Raw genomic sequence first — 19,960 nt, 5'->3', positions numbered from 1 at the left:
TATATTAATAAACAAACTTTATGTCTATTAGACATTAACTAATTAAACGTTATATCTCTAGGTTGAGATCTCCGATTACATACACCGTTCTTACTTCTTGCGTGGAATATCTTACTTGCTACTAAGGTGAACTTCATAGCCCCCCTTTCTACTATTTCTTAACTGTTTTTATAAACTTTGGGGTGAGACACATGCTTGCTTTTAAAATGATTTACAATTTAGACACAAGTACCTAAACTATTTGATATGCAATTTCGTGAGACTTTTGTTAAACATGTATTTATTATTACATGCGAATCCCCGCCATAATATCGTTAATTGCTGGAATTGAAATTTGCAAGCTTAATTATTGTGAGTAGGCCTATTGAGAGTGACGTCTCTACCCATTGGCGTAATCGTCAAGGGGGTACATAATAATGATTGCCGACACCCTTACAGTGTCAGGGTTAATGTTTAGTTCGATATTATAACTCATGGCATATTGAATACTTTGATACTTTATAATTAAATCTTGTGGTCTAAAACTTATTATAATTGTTAAACCTATGATGTTCACTCAACCTTTGTGTTGACACTTTAAGCATGTTTGTCTCAGGTGAAGATTAGGTTGTGTGCTGTCCTATGATGCTTAGTTAGCTGTTGCATTGGAGTCCACATATTAGACTTATCACTTGAAATTTATTATGTAAAACATTATTATGTTTCCGCTCAAATCAAATTTTGTTTTATTAAAACGTCTCATATGGAGTCGTTCTCGTTTATACATACTTGTGTTGTGATATTGTGAAGTCATATTTCCCCGACCCTATTTGGGGGTATGACAATATCGGACAGAAGACTTAAAAGGGACAAACAGGTAATAACTTTTTCTTGAGATACTTCAAGCGTGGTTATGTTGAAATAGTGAAGGAACTGGAGAATTATTTCCTAAGGTATACATGTATTGAATTGGTTGAAATAGTGAAGGAACTGCAATTAGGTAGTCCCAGGCATCAATTTTTTTTTCAAACGGTGTTCCAGGCATGAGTTGGTTGAACTTGAATGAAAGTTGATGTATGTGTTTATATTGATTGATGATTCTGAGTCCTTTTGTAGCGTTTGTTGCTAATTTGTTTAGAATGATCCTTTTAATTTGTTCTGTTGTTGCTATATGATGAGAAATCTTTGTTTAAAAGGGTCCTTTTAGTTTAGAAGGGTCTTTTTGTAGTGGTTGCAACAGATCTCAGAGGTTAACAAGTATCTGTTCAATGGGTCCTCTTAATCGCTGTATTTTGAGATTTGGGTGTATATTGGCATTTAGTTGAAGAACTGGGTCATTTCTATTACTACCGTTTTTCTTTACTGCTATATGATGGTTTTGCTTTTTTGTTATGTTGTAATGGTTATGAAGATAATTATAAGGTCTACAGTATGGTGTTGTTGGTGTCGGAATTTTATTTCCGATGCTAACTGTCGGTTTTGTTTGAATTTGTATTACACAAAAATGATGAATAGTACCATGGGTATAAGGATTCATAGATTTGTATACTTGAAATAATCGATATTTACTGATCTTAATAATACTCTCTTTAAATGTAGGATTATGATGAGGCTGCTAGGCTTCGTGATTTGGTCAAATCATTTAAAGAGGAACCTGTTTTACGTCTATGCGATTTAATGAGGAAATCTATTGCAAATGAAACGTTCGAGGTACGCAAGATGTTCTGTAATCTTTACTAAAACAACGTTTAAACATATGTTAAACGTCTCCGGAGGAGCCCCCGATGCAAAGCGAGGGCTCCTCCACTAGTTTGAATTCAAATATACAAGTAATAAAATGTAGTAAAAATGTAAGGACGTAACTCCATTATTTATTATTTGGTAGGAATACTTGATTATAAATATGAGTCATTGTACGTAGAGAAAAGTGGAGAGGTAGAAACAGAAATAGAGAGCTTATTAGTTGCTCCCTTCATCCCGTGTGGTGGTCGGTGATTCAATATCGATGGGAGAAAATTCCGTTATTATAATCAACCGTTGTGAGAAGTGTAAAAGTCGAGAGATACGTGATAATATTCAAGAGTGTTGTAAAGAGCGTTCATTTTATAATATCGTTCGTAGATAGTGGAATTTAAGTGACCGATGGTCCCGTGATTTTTACTCTCCTTTGAGAGGTTTTTCACGAAAAATGTTGTGTGCGTGTTACTTTATGTTTTGTTAATTCGTTATTGACTTATACATAGTTGTGTGATTCTTGGTGTGGTGGCAATCGCTTCAAAATTGGTATGTGTGCGATCCATCCTTTTGGTACAAAGCTCTTGTTTGCAACAAAGCTCTTGTTTGCAACAAATCTGGATGTTATTTGAAATTTCAAACTGCTTGCAACAAAAATCTAAGTTATGAATTACGAGTATTATTTGTTATATCAAGTTAGCAATATTTCTCAACTTTAATAATTACATAGCATTATACGTATAGCATTCAAAACATCCATTTACAGAATTAATATATCATCCTACAGAAATAAACAAATGGATCACTCACTCACACAAACATGCCTGTAATAATCTATTCATCCAACGAGGCCAAACATCCTCCTGATGCCATATAACAACTAGTACCTAACGCACTAACAGTTTTACTTTATCGTTTTGTTGCACTTAATACCTATCATTGTACCTAATCTATCTCATGTATCTCCAAATAGATATGGAGTATAAAAATACTGAGACATTTATGTTACAGAAAAAAGCATGTATACTTGACTGTAAGATGTATAATTGAACCGATCGTTCCTAATAATACATATATACATACAACGGACGATCACATGCACCAACAAACACCTATATATATATATATATATATATATATATATATACACACCATCTTCACCACGGACCAGAAATTGTCTTTTTCAGACAGCTTCGTTTTGCTCCGGGTTGCATATTAATAATCTCCATCACCTGCTATTATAAAACCATGTCAATATTTTACTTCAAATGGCCCGAATCTTCATATGTTAGTTGTAGTAAGGTCGTAAAAGTCATTAGTAGGGGACGACTCGGTCAGGACCTTGGATGGATAAGTTGGGGACGAGTTGGGTGTTGACCAACGTTGACTTTTAGTAATAAATAAATAAAACATATACTCCATATATTACACCTAAATATATCAAAACATAAAACATAGATATTTCAAACACAAATACAGGGCACAAAATCTGATTTTAATAAATTTCTAAAATTTGACTTAACTTTGACTAATTTTGACTTTGACCGACTTGGCCTGACTCACACCAACTTTGACACGACTTTTTAGACATTTTAGGGAGAAACGGAATATACAAGTCCCCAAACTGATGCGTTAGCCGACTTTCACTAACAATAATAAGTTGTAGTAAAAAAACTTGTTAAAGTTTCAATTATTCAATCAACAAATTAAAGGGTATTCTTTTTTTTTTTTTTTTTTTTTGGGTAAGCAAGGAAACTCTCCTATGAACGAGCACATTGGCTCCCCCATAGAAGGTAAAACCTCGGATAATCAAGCCCCCCGAGCGCGAGACCTGGTACCGGGTGAATTGCGCATTATGCGCACCCTCTTGTCACACTCCCTTTTTGAACAATTTGGCAGAGCCAAGGATTGAACCCGGGTGGTGTGCTTCATTAAGGGTATTCTTATTCTTAATAGAACCAAGAACCTGACTGAATATTAATGATAATCAAGAACTTTACCACAAAGAATTATGGGTAGGCAGTTTAGTATAGAATTAGGATAACAAGTTATAAAATTTTACGCGTACCTGATTCTTTTGCATTTCCAACATCTCTTCCTGCAGGATTTGTGTTACGTTAAATTAAAGTCCTGATTGATACTCATAGGACAAAAAATAAGTACAACAATCAATAATGTTCTTACCTGTTTCCGTTTCAATTCTTGATTCTTCTTTTTCAGTTCTGAAACTTCTGCTTCTAATTCCATTGTATACGCCTACAAATACAAAGAAGTAAACACACAATCTATACACATGTATTTCAACTGGCAAAACACATATACAGATTATGTCAATAAACGAAAACACATAAGTAGTTAAGCTATGTGGGCATGAACTTAATAACATAGCATTTGTTCTAATTCAAATTTTGTAAAACTCCCAAATGATTATGTTTTTACCCTTAAAATATTTATTTTGTTACCTGGATTGAAATGACATCCTTATGTAGAACTTCTCAATCTTTGATCACGAGATGCAAATCCCTACCATATTACTCGTCTGTCGCATAAGATAACCAATCTTTCATGAAGTCGTTTAATGATTCAAATCCATAAACGTGAAAATACTTTATCGGTTTTTTATAGTTGTATTAGTGTCTCGAAATCTTTTTACGAGTTTTCAATAATCTGATAATCAGTTTTATATTTTTTTCATCAATTAATTAATTTTCCTACAATACTGAGTAAAATTCAAGCATGTATACAACAATTTACAGTGCTAGAAACAGTCAAAGAAGGTATATAACTATCATACAAGATTAATCTAAATACAGACTTATATTCACTAATTAATTTTTTTTAACTAACCTGTTTACGAGCGCGTGATCTAGCAGCTGACTCGCGATTTTTAATCATTCGCCTTTGCCTTCGTTCAACAACCTTTTCAATCGCACCACTTCTTCTTCCCCTCAAAACTCCATTAAACGAATAAGGTGCAGGTGACACAGACGATATGTCACCGTTACCGTTACCGTTACTCTTACCAAACCCGTCTGACGAAACCGCTGGTGACCCGGTAGCAACCGTGACCCCACCAAGTCCACCCAACCCACCCATGGGTCCCACCCCACCTTGTAAACCACCACCCGAAACCATATTATTATTCACCATATGATCAGATAGACCCATAACCCCGGTTCGATTACTAGTCGGTATAGCCATCGGGAGACCGTACGGCAAATTCGTCTGCTTTGGAAACAACGGTTGCGGTTGTTGTTGGGCGGGTCGAACCCCGTTGCCATTCAAGGGTAGATTCGCAGACTGAAACGATATCTGATTATTATTACTACCCCCACCATCATCAACAACAGCAGCAGCATTCGGAATCTGACTAACCCCAAACGCAGGGTTAATCTGGGAATTTGTTAAATTTGTTAAATTTGTAAACAACGTGTTATCATCCTGTTTACCACCTAATTGCATTTCTTCCCTAACAACACCAGCTTTGACCAAAAAGTCTTCTAAAGTCATCTCACCTAAAGTCTGTTGCCTTTGGGGCAAATCGGGTTGACCAAACCCGTTATTATATTCTTTCGATAAATCTTTCCAAACTTCATCGACCGTTTTTTGACTTAACGTTCTCGGTAGCGTTAACGACCCTTGTCTCTGCAAATTCGTCCCACCAACGCCAACACGATCTTGTACGTTATTGCTGGTGCTGAATCCCATTGTTTGCATTTCTTCTGCATTCCAAATGTTCTTTAGTAATTCATCCATATTCATTGACCCAAAATCTTTACCAATACTACCCATTGTATTTTGTAGCTCATCGAAAGTCAACGAATAAATCGAACCTTGCCTCACTAACGGGTAGCTGTTTCCTGGTGGCTGCTGGCCACTGCCATTTCTATTATCAATTGGCTGATTCCCAAAGTTTTTGAAGTTCATAATTGATAATTAAAACCCTAAATTATAAGCAATTTCTTCAATTTCCTAATATACAAAATCAAAAATTCATTCAGATCAAACTGAATACCTAAATAGCAATTGAAAATTCAATTTTAATTTCATTCAATAACTCCACCATTATGTTTATCACACAGTTTTTTTTTTTTTTTTTGAACGGCAATATTTCGCATCGAATCCTCTCATTTGCGACCTACACACGCTAGGTAGGAAACTCCAAGGATCATCCCGGGTTGCTCGGCAACTAATCGTGGGAAATGGGTTGCTTGGCAACTAATCGCAGTAAATACCAGAGAAAATCTCCCACTCCCCGGAATCTAACCCGGCTTGCTTGACAACTAATCGCGGGTCCGCCCTACTAAGGCTTTCAATACCATTGAAGCAATGCTTCGTTGGTTTATCACACAGTTAAATTAAATAGCATCCACTATATAACTAAAACAAAAAATTGGCTAAAACCCTAATATCAAAATATTAGCAACAAATTCATGAACATATACTTCTTAGCTAAAATCAGATAACTTCATCAAACATGGATTAAATTATTAGCTAAAAAAGGAAGGTAGGACAATATGAATGATCAACAAATAAATAAACCAAAAATAGTAAAAACGATGAAGAAAGAACTTACCTGAATTGATTGTTCACTGAATTATTTTCCTTTTTCTTACAATAGAAAAAGAAAAAGAAAACTTCCTCGAATGTATATGTTGCACCTGGACCTAATTTAAGCTTTGTGTTAATTTGATAAAATAAAATAATAAATTATGCTGTATAAATTTGGAAATGAAGTAGCTACTGTACTTGTAGGCAATAAAGTGGTCCTGTGTATCTAAATTGTATATTTATAAGGGTTTAAAGTGAGTAGTTTAATAGTTTGAGGTTTGATTGGGTAAAAAATTGATTATTTAATTTTGATGATAATGTGTGGGGACCACAATTTAAGAGACGTGGACGGCAGATGAGGGAAAGAACCTACTAGAGGTCGTCGAGATGTTTGATCGGAACCGTCCACGTGTCCATCAATGAATTGATAATTTTTGTTGATTGGGATGTTTGTCTTGTAGTGAAATGGACTTTCATGTGACGGGCGGAGTAACATTAACAGGAAAGGAAATATAAATATAGATAATAAGTTACTCCCTCGTTCCAAAATCTATTATTTTTAGACACATTTTAAAAATAAATATTGGACACATGTCTTTTCTATCTACTTTTCAGTTTTATCCATTACTTTTTACCTATCTTTTTGTCTTACATTTATAAAGTAGTAGTATAAAAGAAATTTATCCACATTATTTTTTTCAATTTATGTAAGTTGACAATTAATTTGAGACATTCAAAAAAGGAATAGTGGACAATAGATATGAGACAGAGGGAGTATTTTATTTCTTTTTTTTAAGGATTTTTCTAAACATCGCTTAAGCTATGTTTAAAATTTTAGGACATGTATTACTTACTTGTAAATTTATAATAACTTCTCAAAATAACCACTCCACTAACTTTGTTTACCACTGTTAATGCATAAAAAGAATTCTTAAGTATAGCTTAAGGGTTAACTTTTTTTAAAAAAATCCTCTATTTAAAGGCAAACAAGTGATATTATTATTATTATTATTATTATTATTATTATTATTATTATTATTATTATTATTATTATTATTATTATTATTATTATTATTATTATTATTATTATATTATTATTATTATTATTATTATAAATTTAAATATAAACAAGATATGTATAGAAAAGTAACAGATGGTCATACATTACATGTGTCCTATACAGAAACTCGAAAACAACTCGACTTTACAGTGGATATATTACCAGACTAGGAGACGAATACTGAAACAAAGGCCTTACGGCTCAAGGTAAAATGATGGGTCTACTAGCCATTGACTCCATTCGATTTTTTTCTTCCGAGAGCGGTTAGAAATACATTCGAAACTTTCCGCACACCCATTTCATTGCTTGCCAAAATTTACTTCCCAATCTCGATTTTATTTTTCGGTTCTTGCCACAAAAAATGTCTTCAATGCTAAGGTTTGTAACCGGATCGATCTTCCACCATTTATGCACTCGTTCCCCCACTTTCATAGCATGTTTGCAAAGAATTAGAGCATGATCTAAATTTTCGATCCCGTTATCACAAGTGAGACAACGAACCGAACCTAGATCGATACTCCTTTTATTAAGCTCGATTAATGTTGGAAGCCTTTTTAATTTTACCTCCATGCGAAAATTTCTAGCCTTTTTGGAACAAGATTGTTTCGCATATAATTTTGACTAGAATCCATTGAAACAATAGTAGCCTCATTGATATTGCCTGATAATCGCTTGGTAGTAAACTTGCCTTTTTGATCTAGCGTCTAGGACCAACAAGCCGATTCTCTATTTGGTTTTGGTAAGCTTTCTAAAATGGATAACAACTCCAGTAACTCGTCTTTTGTTCTGCCTCTAGGATCTCTCAACCAACACCCATGAAATTCACAGACCGATCCATTCCAGGCTAGTCTGTCTTTGACTAAGCAATTCTTTGCTAATTCAAGTAGAAATAATCTTCTAAACCTGCATTTTAGTCGAGAATTGCCAAGCCATAAGTCCTCCCAAAATTTGGTGTCCTCCCCATTACCAATTTCTTTTTTGAAGCTATCTTTAAAGTTAATGTTTAGATTGTTCAAATTCACCCCGTTTTTTTATGATGGAGTACCACGTCGAACCATAGAAGGCTCGATTAACATTTGTAGAAAATTGTTCTTCAAGCCCACCATGATTGCCGTAGATACTCCTGATAATGTTGACCCAAAGTGAGTGATTTTCATTTTTGAAACGCCACCACCATTTCCCCAAGAGTGCCCAATTTTTCCGTTTAAAGACCCAATACATAACCCGCCCGACTCGTATGAACTAAGAATGGTGTCCCATTTGACCCATGATATTTTCGATTTGTCTCCCATCCCACCCCAAAAGAAAGTACGACGAAGTTTTTCAAGAGAGTTCAACACACCTTGAGGAGCTCGAAACATGGAGAAATAATACAACGGGATACTGCCGAGGAATGATTTAACATGGGTTAGACGACCGCCGAAAGATAGTGTTTTGATCTCCATGCTGAGAGTTTGGACCGAAACTTTTCTAAGACAGGAGTCCAATCACTAGCTTTATTCATCGTTAAACCAACGGGTATACCCAAGTATTTGAATGGAAGGGACCCAACACTACAACCTAATATGTCCGCCATAACATTCAGTTCATGACAGTGATTTATGTGATTTGCATGCAACTTCTACTTTAGGGAACAAGAAATATTTTGTTACTTTTATTGATGATGCTTCTAGGTTTTGCTATGTTTATTTTTTAAATACAAAAGATGAAGCATTAGATAAATTAAAATATTCAAGAGTGAAGTAGAATTGCAACAAAAGACTTTGATTAAAAGACTTAGAACGGATAAGGGAGGTAAATACAGTGACGAATCGTATTTTCAATCCGTTGGTATTATCCATGAGACTATAGCTCCTTATACACCATAACAAAATGGTAGGGAGAAAAAAAAAGGGTCCTTAAAGTGATGGTTGATAATTAGGGATGGCAATGGATCTAAAAAAATCCAAGATATGCGGGTACCCGCGCCCGTGATGGCCGGATAAATTAAAAATCTTTACCCGTGGGTGGGCGATGGATATGATCTTGTATCCGCTGACGGATCGTGGGTGGGTGATGGATGTAATAGATCTGTTGCGGGTAAAATCCGATCTGAAAATCCGTAATACCTTTTTGAATAATCCACGGATCTACCCGTTCTAAATGGATGAAAATTGTCACCTTGAATAAATGGCCAATAGGTGATAATTTACTCCGTATAAATTTCTACATTCCTCATATCATTTTGGTATCGAATAAATCTATTTTTTACCTATCACTTTAGTAATTCGTCAACCTACTGTATAATTACTTTTAGCAACTAATTTTTTTGATTGTTAATTTTAAACATTGTAGTTTCACATATATTAGCAAAAAAATTAAAAAATAATTAATATATGTTTTCTCATTTTATTATATAATAAAAATTGGTATATGATTAGATGATATTTTTTATGTCACTTTGAATTATGCAATGATATTTATTCATTATTTTTAAATACTTTAATTTACATATACTTCATAATAAGATCTGTGGGTAAACTCGCGACCCACGAATATCCGTGGGTACGGGCATGGATCTAAAAATAAATTCGTTAACTAAGATCCGCGGGCTAATGGATCATCAAAAAATCCGCAGGTGCGGATGATGTATGTAGTGGATCCGCGCCCACGACCCGCCGGTGCCATCCCTAGGTTAATTCTATGTTATCCTATTCGGGGTTAAGTGAAGGATTTCAGGGGGAAGCTACGTTAACAACTTGTTATTTGCTTAATAGAGTTCGTAACAAAAGGAACAAGGTTACACCTTATGAACTTTGGAATAAAAAAACATAACTTGAATTATCTTCGGGTATGAGGTTGTAGGGATGTTGAAAGACTATATGATCCCAAGAAGAAAAGTTTATGTGAAAGAGGTCATATTTATTGAATATGTTGAACATTACAAGGCATATAGGTTCTATAATATAGAACCTAATGAGTTTGTCTCAATCAATTGTGATTGATCAAGGGATGCAATCTTTGATGAAAATAGATTTTTATCTATACCTAGACCAAAGAATATGATTTCAAGTATCAATGGAATAAGGATAGTAATGATGAAGTATCTGAAAAGGCTGTTGATAAGTCACTTGAGATTAGAAAAGGCAAAAGAGAAAGCAAACCTAAATCATTTGAACCAGATTTCAATTATACTTAATGTGATTGAGGGGTTTAGTCTACACTTGTAAATGGGTTAGGAGGTACGAAGTGTACACCTATCAAGTGATAGATTACCTGGGCCTGAAACGACCCGTCCATATTACTATAAACGCAGTACGTTATTCATTGGTCCCATAGCGAGGTATTTGACCTCTATATGATACGTTTTAGAAAAATATTGCATTCATTTCATAAAAAGCACACCATTATTATACATAATGCATGTTTTAAACAAGTGGGCGATTATTTAAGAAATAATCCCCATGATACATCGGTTTCCAAATACTACACACGTGACATAACAATCGAATATAATACATGACAAAGGTTTTATTGAATGCAACACTTCATTTAAACAAAAGCATGAGACTCCATGCACAGCTTTCTCAGATAATGCAACAGCGGAAGACTTTCTTAAGGACATGAGAATAAACATACTTAAACAGTCAACACAAAGGTTGGTGATGAAATGTCCCGTTCATATTGATTATAAACGTTCCATATTAATTGATTTCGTCGCGAGGTTTTGACCACTATATGAGACGTTTTTCAAAGACTGCATTCATTTTTAAAACAACCATAACCTTTATTTTATCTATAAAGGTTTAAAAAGCATTACGTAGATTATCAAATAATGATAATCTAAAATATACCGTTTACACACGACCATTACATAATGGTTTACAATAAGAATATATTACATCAAAAATAAGTTTCTTGAATGCAGTTTTTACATAATATCATACAAGCATGGACTCCAAATCTTGTCCTTATTTTAGTATGCAACAGCGGAAGCTCTTAATAATCACCTGAGAATAAACATGCTTAAAACGTCAACAAAAATGTTGGTGAGTTATAGGTTTAACCTATATATTATCAAATCATAATAATAGACCACAAGATTTCATATTTCAATATACATCCCATACATAGAGATAAAAATCATTCATATGGTGAACACCTGGTAACCAACATTAACAAGATGCATATAAGAATATCCCCTATCATTCCGGGAAATCCTTCGGACATGATAAAAACGAATTCGAAGTACTAAAGCATCCGGTACTTTGGATTGGGTTCGTTAGGCCCAATAGATCTATCTTTAGGATTCGCATCAATTAGTAGATCGGTTTACTAATTCTTAGGCTACCAAGCAAAAGGGGCATATTCGGCTTCGATCATTCACCCATATAATGTAGTTTCATTTACTTGTGTCTATTTCGTAAAACATTTATAAAACTGCATGTATTCTCATCCCAAAATATTAGATTTTAAAAGTGGGACTATAACTCACTTTCACAGATTTTTACTTCGTCGGGAAGTAAGACTTGGCCACTGGTCGATTTACGAACCTATAACAAATATGTACATATATATTAAAGTATGTTCAAAATATATTTACAACATTTTTAATACGTTTTAATGTTTTAAGTTTATTAAGTCAGCTGTCCTCGTTAGTAACCTACAACTAGTTGTCCACAATTAAATGTACAGAAATAAATCGATATATATTATCTTGAATCAATCCACGACCCAGTGTATACACGTCTCAGGCTAGATCACAACTCAAACTATATATATTTTTGGAATCAACCTCAACCCTGTATAGCTAACTCCGACATTACTGCATATAGAGTGTCTATGGTTGTTCCAAATAATATATATAGATGGGTCGATATGATATGTCAAAACATTTGCATACGTGTCTATGGTATCCCAAGATTACATAATATATTAGAATACATGTATAATACAATATAAGTTAGCTAGGATATGATTAATATAGATTTGTTACCAATTTTTACGTAGCTACAACAAGCAAAAATAACCAATCTTGTTTTACCCATAAATTCTTCGTTTTAAATCCGTTTTGAGTGAATCCAATTGCTATGGTTTTATATTGAACTTAAGTTTATGAATCTATACAGAAAAAGTATAAGTTTATAGTCGAAATTATAGGTTACAAGTCGTTTTTGTAAAGGTAGTCATTTCAGTCGAAAGAACGACGTCTAGATGACCATTTTGGAAAACATACTTCCACTTTGAGTTTAACCATGATTTTTGGATATAGTTTCATGTTCATAAGAAATATTATTTTCCCATAATAACAACTTCTAAATCAAAGTTTATCATAGTTTTTAATTAACTAACCCAAAACAGCCCGCGGTGTTACTACAACGGCGTATATCCGGTTTTACGGTGTTTTTCGTGTTTTTCGGTTTTAAATCATTACGTTAGCATATCATATAGATATAGAACATGTATTTAGTTGATTTTAAAAGTCAAGTTAGAAGGATTAACTTTTGTTTGCGAACAAGTTTAGAATTAACTAAACTATGTTCTAGTGATTTCAAGTTTAAACCTTCGAATAAAGTAGTTTTATATATATGAATCGAATGATGTTATGAACATCATTACTACCTCAGGTTTTGTGGATAAACCTACTGGAAATGAGAAAATTAGATCTAGCTTCAAAGGATCCTTGGATGGCTTGAAAGTTCTTGATGCAGAATCATGACACGAAAACAAGTTCAAGTAAGATTTCCACTCGAAATAAGATTGTTATAGTTATAGAAATTGAATCAAAGTTTGAATATGAGTATTACCTTGTATTAGAAAGATATCTTACTGTAAATAATAAAGATTTCTTGAAGTTGGATGATCACTTTACAAGATTGGAAGTAAGCTAGCAAACTTGGAAGTATTCTTGATTTTATGAAACTAGAACTTATAGAATTTATGAAGAACACTTAGAACTTGAAGATAGAACTTGAGAGAGATCACTTATATGAATAAAATTGAAGAATGAAAGTGTTTTTAGGTGTTTTTGGTTGTTGGTATATGGATTAGATATAAAGGATGTGTAATTTTGTTTTCATGTAAATAAGTCATGAATGATTACTCATATTTTTGTAATTTTATGAGATATTTCATGCTAGTTGCCAAATGATGGTTCCTATATGTGTTAGGTGACTCACATGGGCTGTTAAGAGCTGATCATTGGAGTGTATATACCAATAGTACATACATCTAAAAGCTATGTATTGTACGAGTACGAATACGGGTGCATACGAGTAGAATTGTTGATGAAACTGAACGAGGATGTAATTGTAAGCATTTTTGTTAAGTAGAAGTATTTTGATAATTGTCTTAAAGTCTTTCAAAAGTGTATGAATACATATTAAAACACTACATGTATATACATTTTAACTGAGTCGTTAAGTCATCGTTAGTCGTTACATGTAAATGTTGATTTGAAACCTTTAAGTTAACGATCTTGTTAAATGTTGTTAACCCAATGTTTATTATATCTAATGAGATGTTAAATTATTATATTATCATGATATTATGATATATTACTATATATTAATATGATTTATATACATTTAAATGTCGTTACAACGATTATCGTTACATATATGTCTCGTTTCGAAAACCTTAAGTTAGTAGTCTTGTTTTTACATATGTAGTTCATTGTTAATATACAAAATGACATGTTTACTTATCATTTATCATGATTAAACATAGTGTATCAATATCTTAATATGATTCATATGTATTTAGTAAGACGTTGTTATAACGATAATCGTTATATATATCGTTTCGAGTTTCTTAATTCAATAAACTCAATTTTATGTATATAACTCATTGTTAAAATACCTAATGAGATACATACTTATCATAATATCATGTTATATATATATATATATATATATATATATATATATATATATATATATATATATATATATATATATATATATATATATATATATATATATATATATATATATATATATATATATATCCATATATATGTCATCATATAGTTTTTACAAGTTTTAACGTTCGTGAATCACCGGTCAACTTGGGTGGTCAATTGTCCATATAAAACCTATTTCAATTAATCAAGTCTTAACAAGTTTGATTGCTTAACATGTTGGAAACACTTAATCATGTAAATATCAATTTCATTTAATATAAATAAACATGAAAAAGTTCGGGTCACTATAGTACCTACCAGTTAAATAAATTTCGTCCCGAAATTTTAAGCAGTTGAAGGCGTTGACGTATCTTCTGGAAATAAGTGCGGGTACTTCTTCTTCATCTGATCTTCTCATTCTCAGGTGAACTCGGGTCCTCTACGAGCATTCCATCGAACCTTAACAATTGGTATCTTGTTTTGCTTAAGTCTTTTAACCTCACGATCCATTATTTCGACGGGTTCTTCGATGAATTGAAGTTTTTCGTTGATTTGGATTTCGTCTAACGGGATAGTGAGATCTTCTTTAGCAAAACATTTCTTCAAATTCGAGACGTGAAAAGTGTTATGTACAGCCGCGAGTTGTTGAGGTAACTCAAGTCGGTAAACTACTGGTCCGACACGATCAATAATCTTGAATGGTCCAATATACCTTGGATTTAATGTCCCTCGTTTACCAAATCGAACAACGCCTTTCCAAGGTGCAACCTTAAGCATGACCATCTCTCCAATTTCAAATTCTATATCTTTTCTTTTAATGTCGGCGTAGCTCTTTTGTCGACTTTGGGCGGTTTTCAACCGTTGTTGAATTTGGATGATCTTCTCGGTAGTTTCTTGTATTATCTCCGGACCCGTAATCTGTCTATCCCCCACTTCACTCCAACAAATCGGAGACCTACACTTTCTACCATAAAGTGCTTCAAACGGTGCCATCTCAATGCTTGAATGGTAGCTGTTGTTGTAGGAAAATTCTGCTAACGGTAGATGTCGATCCCAACTGTTTCTGAAATCAATAACACATGATCGTAGCATGTCTTCAAGCGTTTGTATCGTCCTTTCGCTCTGACCATCAGTTTGTGGATGATAGGCAGTACTCATGTCTAGACGAGTTCCTAATGCTTGCTGTAATGTCTGCCAGAATCTTGAAATAAATCTGCCATCCCTATCAGAGATAATAGAGATTGGTATTCCGTGTCTGGAGACGACTTCCTTCAAATACAGTCGTGCTAACTTCTCCATCTTGTCATCTTCTCTTATTGGCAGGAAGTGTGCTGATTTGGTGAGACGGTCAACTATTACCCAAATAGTATCAAAACCACTTGCAGTCCTTGGCAATTTAGTGATGAAATCTATGGTAATGTTTTTCCATTTCCATTCCGGGATTTCGGGTTGTTGAAGTAGACCTGATGGTTTCTGATGCTCAGCTTTGACCTTAGAACACGCCAAACATTCTCCTACGTATTTAGCAACATCGGCTTTCATACTTGGCCACCAAAAATGTTTCTTGAGATCCTTGTACATCTTCCCCGTTCCAGGATGTATTGAGTATCTGGTTTTATGAGCTTCTCTATGTACCATTTCTCTCATATCTCCAAATTTTGGTACCCAAATTCTTTCAGCCCTATATCGGGTTCCGTCTTCCCGAATATTAAGATGTTTCTCTGATCCTTTGGGTATTTCATCCTTTAAGTTTTCCTCTTTTAAAACTCCTTGTTGCGCCTCCTTTATTTGAGTAGTAAGGTTAGTGTGAATCATTATATTCATAGATTTTACACGAATGGGTTCTCTGTCCTTTCTGCTCAAGGCATCGGCTACCACATTTGCCTTCCCCGGGTGGTAACGAATCTCAAAGTCGTAATCATTCAACAATTCAATCCACCTACGCTGCCTCATATTCAGTTGTTTCTGATTAAATATGTGTTGAAGACTTTTGTGGTCGGTATATATAATACTTTTGACCCCATATAAATAGTGCCTCCAAGTCTTTAATGCAAAAACAACCGCGCCTAATTCCAAATCATGTGTCGTATAATTCTGTTCGTGAATCTTCAATTGCCTAGACGCAAAAGCAATTGCTTTCGTTCGTCGCATTAATACACAACCGAGACCTTGCTTTGAGGCGTCACAATATATCACAAAATCATCATTCCCTTCAGCTAATGACAATATAGGTGCCGTAGTTAACTTTTTCTTTAACAATTGAAACGCTTTCTCTTGTTCATCCTTCCATTCAAATTTCTTCCCTTTATGCGTTAATGCAGTCAAGGGTTTTGCTATTCTGGAAAAGTCTTGGATGAACCTTCTGTAGTAACCAGCTAGTCCTAAAAATTGGCGTATGTGTTTCGGAGTTTTCGGGGTTTCCCACTTGTCAACGGTTTCAATCTTTGCTGGATCTACCTGAATACCTTCTTTGTTCACTATGTAACCGAGGAATTGAACTTCTTTCAACCAAAATGCACACTTTGAAAACTTAGCGTACAGTTTTTCTTTTCTCAGCAACTCTAGCACTTTTCTCAAATGTTCTTCGTGCTCTTGATCATTCTTCTAGTAAATAAGTATGTCATCGATGAAAACAATGACAAACTTGTCAAGATATGGCCCACACACTCAGTTTATGAGGTCCATGAACACAGCTGGTGTGTTAGTTAATCCAAACGGCATAACCATAAACTCGTAATGACCGTAACGCGTCCTAAAAGCAGTCTTTGAAATATCATCCTCCTTCACCCACATTTGATGATATCCAGAACGTAAATCGATCTTCGAATAAACAGACGAGCCTTTTAGTTGGTCAAATAAGTCGTCGATTCTCGGTAGTGGGTAGCGGTTCTTGATGGTAAGTTTGTTTAACTCTCGGTAGTCGATACACAACCTGAATGTACCATCTTTCTTCTTGACAAACAAAACAGGAGCTCCCCATGGTGATGTGCTTGGTCAAATGAAACCACGCTTTAAAAGTTCCTGTAACTGACGTTGTAATTCTTTCATATCGTTGGGTGCGAGTCTGTATGGAGCACGAGCTATTGGTGCAGCTCCTGGTACAAGGTCTATTTGAAATTCAACAGATCGATGTGGGGGTAATCCCGGTAATTCTTTCGGAAATACATCGGGAAATTCTTTTGCGACGGGAACATCACTGATGTTCTTTTCTTCAGGTTTAACTTCCTCGATGTGTGCTAGAATGACGTAACAACCTTTTCTTATTAGTTTTTGCGCCTTCAAACTACTAATAAAATTTAATTTCGCGTTGTTCTTTTCTCCGTACACCATTAAAGGTTTTCCTTTTTCACGCATAATGCGAATCGCATTTTTGTAACAAACGACCTCTGCTCTCACCTTTTTCAACTAGTCCATGCCAATTATTACATCAAAACTCCCTAACTCGACTGGTATTAAATCAATTTTAAACGTTTCATCCCCCAGTTTAATTTCTCTCTCCCGACATATATTATCTGCTGAAATTAATTTACCGTTTGCTAATTCGAGTAAAAATTTACTATTTAAAGGCATCAATGGGCAACTTAATTTAGCACAAAATTCTCTACTCATATAGCTTCTATCCGCACCCGAATCAAATAAAACATAAGCAGATTTATCATCAATAAGAAACGTACCCGTAACAAGCTCCGGGTCTTCCTGTGCTTCTGTCGCATTAATATTGAAAACTCTTCCATGGCCCTGCCCATTAGTATTCCCCTGATTCGAGCAATTTCTAATAATGTGGCCCGGTTTTCCACATTTATAACAAACAGCGTTGGTATTACTTGCTCCGACACTATTCGTTTCGGCATTACTTGTTCCGACATTATTAGTTCCTTTATTTCTGTTAAACTTTGGTCCGTAGACCTCACACTTTATCGCGCTATGACCATTTATTTTACACCTGTTGCAAAATGTCGTGCAAAACCCCTGATGATTTTCTTCATACCTATGACATGGCTGTTTTTGGTTTTTGTTGCCGTTGTTGTTATTGAGGTTGTTGTTGGGATTGTTATTGTTGTTGAAACAGTTGTTGTAGTTGTTGTTATTATTGGGATGTTTGTTGTAGTTATTGTTAGGATTGCGGTTATTGTTGCGATTGTTGTTGCGGTTGTTGGGATAGTTGTTGCTATTGTGGTTGTAATTGTTGTTGTTGTTGTACTGATGACTCTTGTCACCGTTTTCCTCCCACTTCCTCTTGAGTTGTTTCGTGTTGGCTTCTCCGGCCGCCTGCTCTTTAATTCTTCCCTCAATCTGATTTATGAGTTTATGAGCCATTCGACTTGCCTTCTGTATAGAAGTGGGCTCGTGTGAACTTACATCTTCTTGAATCCTTACTGGTAACTCTTTTACAAACGCGTCGATCTTCTCTTCTTCATCTTCGAATGCTCCCGGACACAATAGACACAACTCTGTGAATCGTCGTTCATATGTGGTAACGTCAAACCCTCGTGTTCGTAACTCTCTAAGTTCTGCCTTCAGTTTATTGACTTCGTTTCTAGGACGGTACTGCTCGTTCATCAATTGCTTGAATGCCGACCACGGTAGTGCGTAAGCAGCATTTTGTCCTATCTGTTCAAGATAGGTGTTCCACCATGTTAACGCAGTACATGTGAAGGTATGCGTAGCGTACTTAACTTTGTCCTCTTCAGTACACTTACTTATGGCAAACACCGATTCGACTTTCTCGGTCCACCGTTTCAATCCAATTGGTCCTTCGGTTCCATCAAATTCCAAAGGTTTGTAGGCAGTGAATTCTTTGTAGGTGCATCCTACACGATTTCTTGAGCCGTTAGCTGCATTGCTAGATTCAGAGTTATTGTTGGTATGTAGCGCAGCCTGTACTGCAGCTATGTTTGCAGCAAGAAAAGTACGAAATTCCTCTTCGCTCATATTCATGGTGTGTCGAGTAGTCGGTGCCATTTCCTTCAAAATAGCCAACTGAATCGAGTTAATCATACAGAATATTAAGAGTAGTCAATAGTATTTTGTAGCATAATATGAACTCATTTATAAAAGCTTTTTCTTCATATTAGCGTTTTATAAGTTTAAATTCGGGTACTACCTACCCGTTAAGTTCATACTTAGTAGCTAATATACAATTCAACTACTAAAATTCCATATGAAAAACTGATTATAAAAATATATCACATACAAATATTCTTCAAACTTACAACTTCGCTATATTACATATAACATGAAATATAGTACACTATGATACAGGACAGTTTTGAAGATAAATCTAGTTAATACGCAAGTTGTTCAGCAAAGAAAATAAACACACGTAATTCATAAGTCCAGAAACAAGTCATGCATTCTGGTTTTACTAAGACAACTTCCCATCCTTGGTCTTGTGGAAAATAACCGTTATGACCATTGGCTAGGCAGCATGTTGTAATGTCGTCAAAAGGACGAGGGTATCGTAATGTCCAACAGCCCCGTAATAATCTAAAAACCTTGTTTCTCACCCCAACTACTGAATCCGTCACTTGTGGGAAGGTCTTATTTAAAAGTTGCAATCCGATGTTCTTTTTCTCACTTTGGTAAGAAGCGAACATCACTAACCCGTAAGCATAACATGCTTCTTTATGTTGCATGTTAGAAGCTCTTTCTAATTCACGAAATCCTATGTTGGGATATGTTGAGTCAAAATAGGTTCTTAACCCGTAGCGTAAAATTGCATTTGGGTTCCCCGCATTTAATGCTTTAAAGAA

General features: G+C 34.7%; 1 protein-coding gene across 5 annotated transcripts; it reads right to left on the bottom strand.

Moving 5' to 3' along the window:
- Positions 1 to 2,372: 2,372 nt before the first annotated feature.
- On the bottom strand, positions 2,373 to 6,418 carry LOC139867233 (ABSCISIC ACID-INSENSITIVE 5-like protein 5). 5 transcript variants are annotated; one of them, XM_071855572.1, is made up of 6 exons: positions 6,290 to 6,418; positions 5,547 to 5,685; positions 4,561 to 5,435; positions 3,898 to 3,969; positions 3,782 to 3,811; positions 2,373 to 2,948 (listed from the first exon to the last, which is right to left on the bottom strand). In XM_071855572.1, exons 2-6 carry the CDS (start codon positions 5,638 to 5,640, stop codon positions 2,871 to 2,873), a joined length of 1,149 nt encoding a protein of 382 aa, XP_071711673.1. In that variant the 5' UTR covers positions 5,641 to 5,685; positions 6,290 to 6,418; the 3' UTR covers positions 2,373 to 2,870. The 5 variants fall into 5 exon arrangements, 4 of the variants coding, with proteins under 4 accessions (XP_071711673.1, XP_071711670.1, XP_071711672.1 ...); XM_071855569.1 differs by having other exon boundaries at positions 4,561 to 5,685; XM_071855571.1 differs by having other exon boundaries at positions 2,373 to 2,945; positions 4,561 to 5,685.
- Between the last annotated feature and the right edge of the window lie 13,542 nt (positions 6,419 to 19,960).

This window comes from Rutidosis leptorrhynchoides, chromosome 9, assembly GCF_046630445.1.
Source record: "Rutidosis leptorrhynchoides isolate AG116_Rl617_1_P2 chromosome 9, CSIRO_AGI_Rlap_v1, whole genome shotgun sequence".
NCBI classification, from domain to species: domain Eukaryota; kingdom Viridiplantae; phylum Streptophyta; class Magnoliopsida; order Asterales; family Asteraceae; genus Rutidosis; species Rutidosis leptorrhynchoides.
Note: the sequence above shows the minus strand (reverse complement) of the source record. Positions and strands in the feature narration are given on the sequence as shown.

What these genes read in the sequence shown, in the direction of transcription:
- LOC139867233 (XM_071855569.1), bottom strand. Translation starts at nt 5,640, where the DNA reads ATGAACTTCAAAAACTTTGGGAATCAGCCAATTGATAATAGAAATGGC. An exon ending in GATCACGCGCTCGTAAACAG is followed by an intron (nt 3,970 to 4,560) that starts GTTAGTTAAAAA and finishes TTGTATTTGTAG; the next exon opens with GCGTATACAATGGAATTAGA. An exon ending in TGGAAATGCAAAAGAATCAG is followed by an intron (nt 2,949 to 3,781) that starts GTACGCGTAAAA and finishes GTTTTATAATAG; the next exon opens with CAGGTGATGGAGATTATTAA.